At 42.7% G+C, this 15,771-nt stretch overlaps 1 protein-coding gene across 1 annotated transcript in view; it reads right to left on the bottom strand.

The window, feature by feature from the left end:
- Vat1l (vesicle amine transport 1 like) overlaps nt 1-15,771 on the bottom strand; it is a 165,347-nt gene that overhangs the window by 81,191 nt on the left and 68,385 nt on the right. Inside the window, exon 4 of the mRNA XM_034522935.2 lies at nt 11,538-11,680. Coding sequence (XP_034378826.1) covers nt 11,538-11,680 — 143 coding nt within the window. The remainder of the gene's footprint in view (nt 1-11,537; nt 11,681-15,771) is intronic.

The raw sequence follows: 15,771 nt of genomic DNA, 5'->3' as shown, positions 1-15,771 counted from the left end.
TCATAATTGCATTTTTTTGTTGTTGTTTTTTTGAGACAGGGTTTCTCTGTGTAGCCCTGGCTGTCCTGGAACTAACTCTGTAGATCAGGGTGGCCTCGAACTCAGAAATCCGCCTGCCTCTGCCTCCCAAGTGCTGGGATTAAAGGCATGTGCCACCACCACCTGGCTATAATTGCATTTTTCAAAACCAGATAAAAATACACATAAAAAAAGAAAATCACTAAATAATCATCCTGGTGGACATGGTTATACATTTCACAATAAAATGCTTGCAAAAAAAATTCCATGAACACATCAAAGAGAATATGCATCATGACCAAGGTGGCTTTATCCCAGAAATGCAGGAATGGTTCAACACACATAAATAAATAAGTGTAACTCATCACAGAAATGGCCTAAGGGTTGTCTCAGCAGATGCAGAAAATGCCTTTGACAAAACCTAACTTAAAAACTCTAGAGACTTGTGATGAAGGAAAGGTTTTAATGTAATAAAGGTTATCTATAACAAATCTATTGCCATTCTCATGCTAAATAGACACAAAAGTCAAAGCATTCTAACTATGATCAGGACTAAGCTAATGGTGTCTATTGCTGCTCTTGCCCTATGTTAGCATAGTGCTTGAAGACTTAACCAGCACAATAAGACAAGAGAAAGCGACAAGGGGATACAAATGAGAAAGGAAGGAGTCAAAGTATCTTAACCTTCAGATGATATGATTCTACACATAGGAAACCCTAAAGACTCTACCTCAAAACTCATAGACATTTTAAACACAGCAAAGTGATGGGGGCATAATGTCAATATTTAAAAATCAGTGGCCTTTCTATATACTAATGATAAACACACCGAGAAAGAACTTAGGGACACAATCCCATTCAAAACAGCCTCCCAAAATAACTTGGAGCAAATGTAGCCAAAGAAATCAAGGGTCTCTACAATGAAAAGCTTAAAATACTAAGGAAAGAAATGGAAAAAGACACTATAAGATCGAAAGGCCATCTATGCTTGTGGATCAGAAGTATCAATACTGTGAACATGACCATTCTATCAAAAGCAACCTACAAATTCAGTGCAATCTCCATTAACATCCCAACTCTATTTTTCACAGAAATAGTAAAAAAAAAAAAAGCAGTCTTAAAATCTACATAAGAGTTCAAAAACCCATGGGCAGTGGAAGTAACCCTCAGCAATAGGGTACTATGCTGGGGGAATCACAATACTTGGTTCCATAGTATTTCACAGAGCCATGGTAATAAAGACAGCTCAGTATTAGCATGGACACAGGCACATAGGTTGTGTATTCCCTAGGCCAGCCATCAACTCAAGATATACTCAGGATGGATAGGGCTACTAACAGCCATTGAGAGTGGAGACTGGATGCTCTTATCCTTTCTAGGCATGTGCTCTACTCATATTCCTGAGCATTTACTATGCCCCAGGATGAGGAACGTCAAGTCAATCCCATTTGTGCCTCATACCACTCCTGAGACTCCTGAATAATGTGACACCAGTATTCTCATTCATTGAGGGAAGAAAATAGGGATTAGTCAGATCAAGGGACTTACCCTGCAGAGTCCCTTTAGAGAGCAGGAAGGACAATGATACTTTGATCTGACACATACAAAAACCAGTTAGGGTTTCCAGAGGCCGAATAGGGGTTTTTCAGGATAAGCTGTGGTCAGCTCCAGGGTGACCACCATTGTCCCCTCTAGTCTTCCTGTAGGAAATGAGCCAATCCAGGACCTACTCCTCTGACTACCATGCTAGAAAGAGATCACAGACCTCCTCTGTATTCAGGTACCTGCTTTCCCCCACAACTCCCCTGGAGATGATGTAGCTGCTGCCATATTGAAATCAGAGCAGGAAACCTCACAAGATTGAGGCCATTAACCATCCCTCGTAGAAAGAAGAGGGTTGGTCAGCCCCTTTGTCTGAGATTCTACCTGCTCCCTTCTTCCTGTGACATTGTCTTGGGTGTGCTACAGTATTTAGGAGACTGGATATTGACTGGGGTGGGAACTCCAGAGTTTCAGATTTTGTAAGATGTCACTCACAGTGAGGTGGGCTTTTTGGTGGTATTGCTGCATAAGTGAGTTACTCACATTTTTAGAAGTAATAGCTCACTAAAGCTCAGTAAGTAACCTCCAAAACCTCTTGGTTCACCAAAGCAGACATGGATAGAGTTTTCATTTTAAAGAGTTCTGCTGTTTCATCCTATCACTAGGATGGAACCTACTCAAATTAAATTGGACTCAGGTCTAGAGAAAATGTTCTAGGTCTGGATCTAAAGATGTATCTTGGTAGGAAACTTGTATAGCACAAAGCCCTGGGTTTGATCCTCATCACCACATAAAACAGGTAAGGTGGTAGATGCCTTTAGTTCCATCAGTTGGGAGGTGGAGGCAGGAGGATCAGAAGTTCAAGGTCATCTATAACTGTGTAGAGAATTTGCAGACAGTCATGGCTCACATGAGACACCATTTTATTTAAAAAAAAAAAAAAAAAAAAGGTCCAGAAGTGTCTCTAGGATGAGCCTGGCCACTGTCATGCTCACATTAAAAGCATCCCTTGCTGTTCCTTTTTTTTTTTTTTTTTTTTTTTTTTTTTTTTTTTTTTTCATGAGAGCATCAGGACCATCATCATCAGAACCAGTCAGCTCCAAGAGGCTCAAGGCCCACCCACATTTCTGATTTCCCCATTTCTAGAGGTGTTACATTGTCTGTGTATACATAATTTCCCAGCAGAAGGAGTGGACTGAGGGACAAGGCAGTGGTTTCTCTGTCTTGTTCTGTTGCTGTCACAAGTCTCTGTGGATTTAAGATACCAGCAAACTCAGCTCAAGGACTCTTTGGACTAGCTCAGAAGCAAGATACTTTGGAATTTCTGACCTAGACATCATGGTTCACTCTTTTGTTTCCACTTCTGGTCTCTCTGTGGTGAGTGCTGCCTCTTTGCTTTCTACTCACATGGAAAAGGGAGGGATTTCTTTTCTCTGAGTAAGGTAAGGCTTCCTGAGAGACATTATTGATATAGAAAGCCTTCAACCCTGCCAGAAAGTGCTTCTCTCCTCTCCTCTCCTCTCCTCTCCTCTCCTCTCCTCTCCTCTCCTCTCCTCTCCTCTCCTCTCCTCTCCTCTCCTCTCCTCTCCTCTCCTCTCCTCTCTTCTTTCTCTTTTCCTTTCTTTCCTTCCTCTCTTTCTTTCTTTCTTTCTTTCTTTCTTTCTTTCTTTCTTTCTTTCTTTCTTTCTTTCTTTCTTTCACTGTTTCCTTGACTCTCTAACAAGCTTTCTTTTTCTAGATTCCTTGTGATCTGAGAACTTGCCTGTGTCATAACTTCCATATGCTGGTTGTATAGTAGGTTTCTCACAGAATGGTTGGCCATAGTAGGCTTATCTTAGATGTCTAAGCATGAGTACCCAGGACCCCAGCATACTTCTTACAGAGTGTTGAGCATAATACCTGGGAAACAGCACCTTCTAGAGGGTTCCATAGTGCCCAGAACATTGTAGGCTTCTTTCAGGGTGCTGAGCACAGTACTGAGTTTTTTCACAGGGTACCAGAAACAATGCTTAGTACATGGTAGACATCTCATAGGTGCTAGGCTTATTGATGTGTACAGAGTAGGGTTTTCAGTGGGATGTCTGACACATAATAGGCTTATTTAAGAGCACAATACCTGGAATCATAGACTTCCCACATGGTATGGAGCACAGTTCTGATACACATTAGGCTTCTCACAGGATGCCTAGTGTTCTGTGCAAAGAAAACTTCTCATAGAGTGTTTGATGGGATGTTTGGTACATAGTAGTTTTTATGTATGAGTACATCTGGCACACAGTAGATTTTTAGAGGGCAATGAGAACAATACCTGGTTCATACAGAGCAAACCTCTCTTGGAGAGAGACTAGCCACAGAGCCTGGTGCACATTAGGCTTATATAATTGCTGGACATGATGCCCAACAAACAGTAGGCTTTTTACAAGGTGTCAGGCATGGTATCTGCTATGCATCAAGCAAGCTCCTTACATAGGCTTCTCTCAGAGTTCTAATCATAAGTGCAGATGTGTTGTAGGCTTCTCAGGAAATGTTCACTACGGGAAGTTCATGTGCACTTAATACTATTCTTGCCAGGATTCATCTCTGCACCTGCCTCCCTATTCTATCCCAGAAACTTGATTCTTAATAATTACCACCAGTAGTTGAGTAAGCATCTACTATGGGCCAGGCTCTGTGCTAGGCATTGAGATGACTGAAGGCAAGAGAGACAATCTGTTTTTCCTGAGCTCACACTTCATGGCTTCAGCCTTAACCTGGGTCTGCAGACTCAAGTTCCATGACCAAACAGCAGACCCCTCTAATTGGAGCTGGGTTCTTTTCTCTGGATCTGGTGCTCCTTCGTCTGGCTTTTCTTCAGCTTTGCTCTCCAGCTACTAGAGCCAGTCACGCAGCAAGTGACTGCAATCCAGGCCCACTCCCTGCCATCCCTGGAGGCTTAACAGTCATGCTAAAGAATATCCTGACAGCTCTTGAGCCCACAGCAGCTGAAACACAAGTTTCCTTTCCTCTTGTGTTTTGCTCCATAGTCACTGGTCACCATGTCTATTTTCTTTTCTATTTTCCCCCTATGTTCACACACATGGATGAAGGCCAATAGGTTAACCTGGGGCATCGTTCCTCAGACTGTTCACTTTGTTTTGTGAGAGGGGAGCTAAACACTGGCCAGGAGTTTGCCAGACAGGCTAGGCTGACTATATGAACCCTAGAAATTCTGTTTGCATATTCCCAGTACTGGGATTATACACATGTGCCATCATGTCCAGCTGTTTAACGTGTGTACTGGGGTCAAACTCAGGTGTTCTTGTTCACGCAGAGAAGTACTTTATGAACTTAGTTGACCCCCTGATTCTTATTCGTGTCTTTTGACTCCGCCCATTCCTGGCCCCTGAGTCTCATCTCCCACATACCCTGCCCACTGTGGCTAGAGCATCTCATAGACTCATCTCACACAATAGGTCTTAACTACCTTGCATCTGCAAAGGATTCTAGATTTTTCAATGTAATCCAATTTTAACTCCATCTAAGGGCTTTCAAGAGCCTCATCCACATAGCTAAGAAAGTTCTGTTTAAAATTTTTATACTTTGGGGTTGGAGAGATGGTTTGGCTGGCAAAGGTGCCAGTCATTGAGACTGACAACTTCTGAGTTTGAATCCTGAGATTCATACAGTAAAAGGATAGAACTGACTTCCATTTTATTTGCTTACTCCCATGTGTCAACCACAGCACATACCCCTCCAGCCAGCCAGCCAGCCAGCCAGCCAGCCAGCCAACCAACCAACCAATCAGTAATACATGTAATAACATTTAATTTTTCATGTGCAATAATTACATGTATTTACAGGTCACAGTGTGATATCTTGACACATGCGTACAAACCACAATAAGCAAACAAATATGAGTAATTAGCATATTCGCTGCCTCAATCTGTAATCATTCCAAGATTGCCTAATTGGGAGCTGTTTGCTCACAGCCCTGCCTGGGTGATGTCCAGAGATGGACATGACTTGGAGGGTATGGCAGGCAGCAGCTAACTACATCCATTAAGTACCATTGCACAGGATAACCTCCAACCATAGAATGACTTCAAGGGTACCCAGTGGTGGGACTGACAAGCCCTGATCAAGCCTGTTCCTGCCATCTCAGCATTCCACACAGCCATAGCCTTCAAGTTGGATGGCTTGGATCTGAAGTGCAGGGTGGGGGATATGGGAAGCCACCCTTACTACCTTTGGGAGAGGGATCATAAATAGCAGAAGGTTTAAACTATGGAAGCAGGCCATGCAGGGAAAGTCCCCAGTGCATGTAGATATGTAAAAGGTATTCAAACCTTCTATACCTTGCCTCCTGCCTGAAAAATAAGAACAGTGTCCTTATCATCAAATTTGCAAAGACCAGAAAGTGAGCTCCAATGTGTGCTTCAGGCTTTCAGTCAGATGTTGCTTCTGTCTGTCTCCTGGATGCCCTGGATGTCTCTACTAAGAGCTGATGCAATCACTTATTATATTAACTGTATATTAACTGTAATGACTAGTTTGGAAATTTCAGGACACAAGGATATGTGTGCCTTGGTCACCACTTTGTTTGGGTACCATATTTGTAGGCATCAATAATAAAAATAATACATGAATGCATGAATATAGGTCTTATTGTGCGCCATTTCCACCAAACGTTTGATTTTTAAAGGCGGATTTAAGCAGCCTATTGAGCTACAATTGATGGTGATAAAGAGAAAGCATTTAAAATGTGCAGTTCACAGTTCGATGAGCAGTGGCAGTGCACACCAGTGAAACCAACTCACGGTCATGGACAAATCCTTTTGGCTCAAATGTTTCCCCAGGTCATTTTGCACTTGTAAAAGATGCATGTGAAATGGTCATCTAACTGAAAGGTAGCTGCCTGAGCGTGACCACTCTTGTCTGCCTTGCCCTGTCCCAGATGCCCTAAGGTTTGTTTCCACATCTCCTGCTGGATGCCATGGGGCTAGCTCTGCATGAGACTCAGGCTTCTAACTGCTTGGCCCATTTTCATCTCTTACACACAGATAAGAAAACCAATGCAAAGATGAAGTCTATATCAGAGTTGTTTTTCCCCTTTTAGGCTTAGGAGAGATGGCTCAGCTGTTAAAGTTCATGCCTCACAAGCACGAGGAGAAGAGTTAGGTCCTCAGAACTCAAATGAAAATACTGGGTGTGGTGCACAAGTTGGTAGTCCCAGTACTTGGAGGGCAGAGGGAGGAAGAGGCCTGAGGCTCCCTGACAGGCCAGTGTAGCCATGATGCACTCCAGACCAATGAGAGACCCAGCCTCAAAGAGGGGTGTCAATATTCTTGAATGCTGTACTTTGACTTCTACATGGATGTGTGATAACATCTGCACATATAAAAACATGCATAGGCACACACACACACACACACACACACACAGCACATGCATTAGAAAAGAAATACTTTTTTTCTCTAATTTCTTTCCTAGCTTAGCGTAAATTTCAAAGAGGCCCTCCATTTGGCTAGTCTGTGTGAGTTTTCATTGCAAAAAATTATTATTATTATTATTATTATTATTATTGTAGTTCGATGTCCATAGATTACTATAACTGTACTTGTCAGGAAGACACCAAAGAGAAATGACTCCCCACAGTGCTTTACTACGTGTGACTGGTTTTTTTTTTTTTTTCATTTTACATCCCTGTGCACAGAGAATTTGAATCAAGTTGTGATCACAGTCTTGATGGAACTTGGCATTCCGCTTTCATCCCTTAAATTCTACCACAGCCCATTTTTCTCTTTCTGTGACACAGCCTTCATAATTATCATTTTTAGGGGCTGCGTAACCCATGCATGCGGTGTAGCAAAAATTCCCTGCACCGTTTGCCTGCTGTTGACGGGCAGAGGCTGGATCTGATTGCCGCTGTTACAGACAGGCCTTTTATAATTCACTGTCAACATATGCTGAGCGCTGAGGACCACGCAGAAGCAGAGCTCAGCTTTGTGCCTTCGGCTTTGATCTTGCTCTGGATATTTCCCGAGGATGGGATTTCTGGGTAGAGGCTATAGTTACCGTCACAGCCCCCTTGCCATTCATTTCCCATATCTCCTGGGTCCCTACTTAAAACGAGCTGTTGGAAGCCGCCTCTGAAGGCAGGTGGTAATGAGGTAGATCCCCTGCACTGTTTCCTTCCATTCTCCTAATAATAGAAATCACTGATTCTGGCTCTGAGTGGGGCCGGGACAGGGAGGGGCTGAGATGGAGCAGCTGTGTGGGGAGCGAGGCGGGCAGGAGTCTCCCAGCTGTGGGCTTCCATTTGCTGAGTGCAGCTGTGGTGTCCTGCTCTTCTGTGCTTCTGCTCCTCATAACCAGCCACATTTGTCTCCTCTCAGGACTCCGAGTTTCCCTAGCACCGCAGCAACGCTGTCGTTTCCCCCCCCACCCCCCCATCTAAAATGCTTTTCTCCCTGGAACTTCTCATCTTCGAATCTTATGAGCCAAGACTTACATTTAGGTCAAGTGTCATATCTGAGTTCTCCGTTAGCATTCTACAGCGTATGTCAAAAGTACAAATTAATGTATTCTTTGAATAGTTTCTTTTTTCTTTTCTTTTTCTTTTCTTTGATACTTTATTTATTTACATTTCAAATGTTATCCCCTTTCCAGGTCTTCCCTCTAGAAGCCCCTATCCAATCCCCCCTCCCCTTGCCTCTATGAGGGTGCTTCCTCACCCACCCACCCACTCCCGACTTCCCGCCCTGGCATTCCCCTACACTGGGACATCGAATCCCCTCAGGCCCAAGAGCTGCTCCTCCCACTGATGTCCAACAAAGCCATCCTCTGCCATATATGTGGCCAGATCCATGGGTACCCTCCTCTTTTCTTTCTTCCTTCTTTCTTCCTTTCTCTCTCTTTCCTTCTTTCTCCCCCACTTTTTTTTCTATCTCCTTTCCCACAACTAGATTCCAAACTATAAGCATAGAACCTTTCTGATTGGTTGTTGCTGGATCTTCCTCTTTGGCACAGGTCCAATCCCATCTCAGACCCTAACATATTTTGCAGTGGGTATATGAATGCAAAATTATCAGTTAAGGATGTTAAAAGATTATTGAAGTTAATATTCTAGTACACAGCTTGAGAAACTTGAGTCAAAAGTAGGTGGACTGGTCAAAGGAGGTCTTAGAGAGTATCTGTTATCTCGGCACCTCTGAGAAATGGGGTGGACTTCTAATATTTAGCTTTAAATGAAAGCTCCCTTTTTACATCCTACTGGAGATACTGGGATATCCTTATATTCTCTCTCTCTCTCTCTCTCTCTCTCTCTCTCTCTCTCTCTCTGTGTGTGTGTGTGTGTATGCGCATATATTCATGTAGAAACCAAAGGCTGATACTGAATATCTTCTTCAATTGCTCCCCACTGTAAGTTTTAGATATCAATTGCTCTCCCTGTGCAGTCCTGGATGGACTAGAACTCACTATGTAGACCAGGCTAGCCTTGAACTTACAGAGCCTGTTTCTGCCTCCCAAGTCCGAAGATTAAAGATGTATATACCACCATGCCTGATTTTACCTTAGCTTTTGAAACTGGGTCTCTCATTAAACCTTGAGGAATACTTGGCTAGACTGGCTGGCCATCAAGCCCAGGGATTTTCCTGTCTCTGCCTACCTAGTATTGGGATTACAGTTATATGCTACTGTGCCTGGCTCTTTTACATGGGTCTGGGAATTGAACTCAGAGTCCTCACTCTTGTATAACAAGCATGTGAATGAATTAGGCACGTCCTTATCCAACAACTCTGAAGCCTTTGCTCATTGAAAAAAATCTCCTTTCTAAAAGTACTCCACTTAAAACAACAACAACAACAACAACAACAACAACAACAACAACAAATGTTGTAGTAATTATTTAAAATGGCCTCTGGTCAAGCCGACTTTCTAAGCTGTGGCGGCTCTGCCTAGCTCAGCTGCCATGCTCTGTGGCCAGAGGCCATGTGCACGCCACAGCTAGAAACGGACAGCCAGAGACACCAGCCCTGCCACCCACGAGATGACAGCATGGGAGATGGCTCTGCCAATCTTCCACGCTGTCTCCACAAGGCTGGGCATTGCCCAAACCATCCCGCCATCCATGCAGGCCCAGTAAGAAAATGAGACTCTAATGCTTAAAGATTAATCAAAGGCTTTATAAATTTAGCAATGCTCAATAACAATATGCCCATACAAAGAGAGTTGTTTCCCAATTAGCTAACCTAAATAAAAGTTGTTACCTGTGACTGCTTTCCATACCTGCATAGCTCTCCATCGCTCCTACATCTCTGCTCTCCCCAGCTCCTCCTCTTCCTTTTTCTCTTCCTCTCCCTACTCCTCCCACCTTAGCTCCTCCTACAAACAAATCCAGACTAAATTTCTGCCTGAACAATCAGCTTTGTTCCTCTTTATCTTAATTTGTGATTTGTTAAAACAAAAAACAAAGTTTCCTTTTCATGGTGCTGGCTGGGTGACTAATTACCTCTAAGCTTTATAATTTAGTGTTAGACAATGAAAAGAGAAAAATAACAGCTCCTGGCCACCACTGGTTCCTTCAGCAGCTCTCAGTTAGAAATGCAGAGACTGAGTTCACCTTGGGCAGCATCCAAGTGAAAAACACACATACACACACACACACACACACACACACACACACACACACACACACTCTATCTGCAGACGTGCTATCACTTGGGTTCTCCCTGCAATTCTCTTGTAGACACACATGACCATAATCGATAGCTTCTCGATCACAGGTACACTGTAATTAGTTTATATAGTCAGATAACCCTGGCCTTACATCCTGTTGAGTTTTGTTATTTTCTTGACCTTTGAACCTTTGGACCCATTGCTCAGTAGTAACACTTTTATCTCTAATACATTGTCTTCCAGGTCTCCCTCTTCCTACAGGTAACTATGGCTCAGGCTCAACTCTTTAGAAAGTCACCCAAGTCACCCTTTCTACAGAGAAATCATGGGTTCACAAGCCAGAGGGTCTGGTATGAACCCCACTGTTAACTATTCCATGAAGGCCAGGTCTGCCTGCTTATATTACTAGGTGATGGCTTTCAGTTTGCTTCCAGTGAAGTGAGCCCAAGGACTCAAACATTAGCATCAAATTTGGGCAGGATATGTTTATCTATCCTAGGACTGATAGATTAAAAACCTCCCATGTATGGCCTATTGCTAATTTCCCATCTTCTAGGTAGAACCAAAAGAATAGAAGACTCAGGACGATGATAGAACCAAAATATAAAGAGCCTGGGTACCAGAATCTCTTTACAGTTGAGCATCTACTTTGAGCTTTCTATGTGAATGAATGAGAATTAAATTTGCATGTGTCAAGCCAGTGTAGTGGCAGGTAGCAGAACACTAGCACATTAATTCTGCAAGTTGTGGGACTGGCTTCTTCCTTGGAGCTAATAACAGGGTGGTTGAGAGCACTTGGTGAGCTAACACGTGTGAAGCACCATGCTAAGAGCTAGCACTAAGCCTTCAATATACGTTCACCGCCATCACCATCACTGGTCATCTTTTAAAGATTTATTTTGCCGGGCGGAGGTGGTGCACGCCTTTAATCCCAGCACTTGGGAGGCAGAGGCCAGCCTGGTCTACAGAGTGAGTTCCAGGACAGCCAGGGCTATACAGAGAAACCCTGTCTCGAAAAACCAAAAAAAAAAAAAAAAAAAAAAAAAAAAAAAAAAAAAAAGATTTATTTTAATCCTATGTATGTATCTGCAGCACATGAGTGCCCAAGGAAAACAGAAGCAAGCATCAGATACCCAGGACCTGGAGTTACAGACCAGTTGTGAGTATCCGTGAGGTGTTAGACACTGTTCTTTCACAAAAAGAGCTCCCAATCTCTCTTTCTCCAGCCCCACTATTATTCACCTTTTTAAATAACTGCTAATGACCTTCAAGAGAAGAGCAGGGGGCCAGCCACCTGCTTTGCATAGCCACCCCCTTACCTCTTTACTTCTTGCACATAGTCAGCGTTCCTGTCAAAGAGGTGGGTCACAGAATCTTTGATGGCTTCATGCTTGAAAGTAGAGGCTGTTCCAAAGACGGTCACATTGGGGACAGTAGAACACAGCTGAGCCACAGCTTGACCCTGGAAATGACACACGGTAATCACATCACACTTGAACACCACCATTCTGAGAGGAGTACTACCTAACATGGGTCAAGAACATGGCACAAAAGATGACTTTTCACAGACACTTATAAAGCCAGCAAATCTTATCTAATAGCCAGTCTTGCTGGGCAGAAAGTAGAATTTTTCAACTTTGGTATAGTTGACATATTTTTTTAAGCTTGGATTTATGTTTTTACAGTTAAGAGTGTAGGATATTTATCAGCACCCTTGGCTTCTACCTTCTTGAGATAATGAACGCCTTTAGATCAACTGTGACAGCCAAACATGTGTTCAGACATTCTACCATGTCTCCTGAAGGACAGAAACTTGCCTTGGCTGGCAAACAACTTGTGTGGGGCAAAAGTCAACATGAGCCAGAGGACCCCAGCTCTAAACTATTATTTCACCATGCTGGGCTAAATCTCAGCAGTGATGCTACCCGATCCACAGCAATCCTGGAGAATGTCTTAGTTTGGCTCTAAGAAGCAGATTCTGAGCAATCACTTGAATATAGATGTTTTGTTTGTAAGCTAATCTTAGATACTAATGGGATTAAGACCCAAACACAGAGTCAGCAAAATGGCACAGCCTGTAAGTGCTTGGCTTGCAAAACCAAGAACCTGAGGTTAATCCCCAGAATTTACATTCAGAAAAGGGAGGGGGGCGGCAAAGAAAAACAAACAAACAAACAAACAAAAAAACAAAAGCAAAATGCTGCTCATGGTGGAGCATGCGTGTAACCTTAGTGCTGGGGGAGGTAGAGGCAGGAGAATTCATACTGGACAGCCATGCTACCCAATTGAACATGTTCTGGGCCAATAAGAGACACTTTTTCAAAAGAAATATGAATGGGAAACTAAGGAACAACACGTAAGATTGTTCTCAGGATGCCCCACAAAGAACACATATGTGCACATGAGCCTACATACACACATAAGTGTAAACACACACACACACACACACACACACACACACACACACATTCTCCTTACATACGAAAAGATCCAAAAGAAAACCAGATGATTCAACCCAATGGCTCAGTTCAACAGTGTATAGCACTTGAGGAGAAACAAAATCCCCCAAAGAAAGAGCTGACTGCGCACGTATTATCAGATTATTATCAAATTATCTGCCATGGATACCCCCGAGCTCAGTCTCTCTGACACCTCCATGATGAAGAGCCCACCCAACCAATTTCCTTCTTGTACTGACAGAGAACTGCTTCTATAGGAGTAACTCTTGACTTGTCTAGTGTGTCCTCGTGAGTCAAGTGTGTTCCATGGCTAGACTGAAGCACACAGCAAGCCACAGCCACCATGTTGTGGGTGGAGCAGATATGGCTGACTAACAGTGTCCCATAGGGAGGGGTTAAATGAGGTATTATACCAGACTAAGGACCTGGGACTAAATGTGAGTCTGACTACATACTCAATCTTAATCATCTGTCTCCCTTGGGGGCTTATTATATCCAGAGCTAAAGATGGCCAGTCAAATGAAAAGGTCAACATGCGTTTTAAATGGTAAATGATCTGGGGGTGGGGGGGATTACAAATGCAGTTGAGAGGTGGGTGATTTGTGTTTTCTCTACCGATATGGTCAACAGTTAAGACATTGAACAAAATTATATAAGTGTGTGCATCTCGAAACTTTCCAGTAAAACCCAATTTGCTGGATATATATATGCAGCCATTGCTCTCCAGCATCCCATTTACCATTTGAAGGAGGGAGGTTTTTCTACCAGTCATCTGCCACAGCCGTTTTTGCCTATCATCTTATTTTCATGTCTTCATGTCAGTGGGTAACTCGAGTTGGCAGGTCAATTTACGGAAATGTTATCTTACCACCTTTCCCAATTAAAGGCAAGATGGAGAGATTCCTAGAATGTCAGAGTTGGAATATCACCCCATGTCTCCTTCCCCGACACTGTCTGACAGATGAGAGAAAGGCCCAGGCCTCTCAGTTTTTCAGAGGCATGGCTGGGACTCAAACCAAAGACTTCCCAACTGCATTCGTTTCCATTTTCTGTTGTTTTAGACTGCTAACTTATTTTGACCTTGTAAGCTAGGCAATTTTAATCTGCTGCCTGAAGCAGATATGGCATGATCTCTGGTAGGTCAACATTTCAGAACATGGACATCCACCTAAGACTTTTCACAGGTCACAGTTCTCTATGCTAAATATGGTTTTAGTATTTATTTAATTTTTTTGTTCCAGATTTCATAGGACAATGAGGGCCCTGTCTTCTAAATCAGCATAAATATCATCAGCCAGCAAATTCTCTGACTCCTTCAAGTTCCCTGACCTCATGTCAGCCTTGGTTATGTCTCTGACTTGATATGGCTTGAGCACACCCTGACAGTGATGGAAGAGATTACAATTAACTTTAGCATCCCTGCAGCCCCTTCTTCCCTGTCTTTGGGCAGATGTGACATTTTTTCATTCAACTATTTTCCAAACCCCCATTGTTAGTTCAATGCTATTGACATCTGTCTCCATCTGATGGATTCCCCCAGACAACACATCAGATTCATCTGACCCCAAAACATAAGTCATGACCACCTTGAAAATGGACTGATTTTAAAATCAGTTTTGTGAGGAACACTGCAAGACTGACATGATACACCGGGTGGATCTCATGATAGAAGCTTCTTTTTGTGCACTTTGTAACTCCTTCCAAATCAAGATGTTGATTCCTCCCTTAGGTTACAAGGAAGATTTCTGCTCCAGGCTGCCCTCCTTGGCCTGCAGATGGCTACCCACTGCCTCTGTCTCTTCATTTTCCCTCTGTGCTGGTTACTTGTGTACAAATTTCCCCCCTCATTTGAGGATGCCACTGCTTTGGATTAGGGACCATTGTAAGGATCACACTTTAGTTTGATGGCTACTTCTGTGAAAATCCTGCTATAATTTGAATTAAAAAATATGGCAAAGGCATGTGTGGTCAAGGCTTATTTCTCAGGCTGCAGAGTGGCTGAGAAGTGGTATTACCTTGAGGGTAGAGATTTTTGGGAGTTTTCATGTCATTGTCAGTAATGGTGGCCTTTGAAGGGGATGTTGGGACCCTGGGCTTCCATCTCTCTTGCTTCATGACTGATCATGATATGGGTAGCTTTATTCTATCACGTGCTCTCACCATGGTATTCTAGCTCAAAACAGTCCTAAAACGGCAGAGTAGTAATATTAGGGGACTATGGTTGTACATGAGATCTGTTGTTGACTGAAATCAATATACAGGCATGACTCTGTATAACGTAACATTGAGTATTATGCATAAAAATGTGTATGTAACATATATTACATATATAAAACTACATAGTTAGAATTCTGTATAACTATATACTGATAATATATATATTTGTATAGTTAGTGCTATATACATAAACACATTTGCATATAATTAATACATAATATAGAACATTTAGGGATTGAAGAGATGGTTGAGCAGGTAAGAATGTGTGTTGACTTCCTCTTCTTGCCTCCTTGGGCACTGTCATGCACACGCACACACACACACACACTTAAGACCAATCTTAACAACTTAAAAAAGAATATTTAATTAGCAACAGACAATCAGGATTCTTTTAATAATATCTGTATACTGTGTAAGTATGAATATGGCATAACACATTATTTTGTAAGTAAGAATGGTCACAAAGCAGAGCTTGAGCTGTTTGTAGCCGTTTAGCGTCCCATCAACTCACTGAGATGATCAGAGACTCCTATACGATCTTAATGATTTTCTCAAAAGTAAATACCGCTCTGTGTTCTATAGTTAAGCATTTCCCCTCACAGTTATAGGAAATCTGTCCTCTGCTTTCTCTTGCTCCCCAGGTAATGCAAGATCAGCAGCTCATTCATTCTTCCATTTCCCAGGTAGCCTAGGAATCACAGGGACTCAATAAACATTTGTGGGGAATGGAATGAGTTCTCAATAAAAAGGATTTTGCAATTTACCTGCAGACCCGCAGCATTAAATGAACAACACAATCCATGTTCCTGGCAGCAGCAATAAATGGAGTTATGCACATGCCTGTTTTAATTGACTCTCCTTCCCTCTTAGGGACATG

The sequence above is a fragment of the Arvicanthis niloticus genome, chromosome 18 (genome assembly GCF_011762505.2).
Source record: "Arvicanthis niloticus isolate mArvNil1 chromosome 18, mArvNil1.pat.X, whole genome shotgun sequence".
Lineage (NCBI taxonomy): Eukaryota > Metazoa > Chordata > Mammalia > Rodentia > Muridae > Arvicanthis > Arvicanthis niloticus.
The sequence above is the reverse complement of the archived record's forward strand: the minus strand, read 5'-3'. Positions and strand labels throughout refer to the sequence as shown.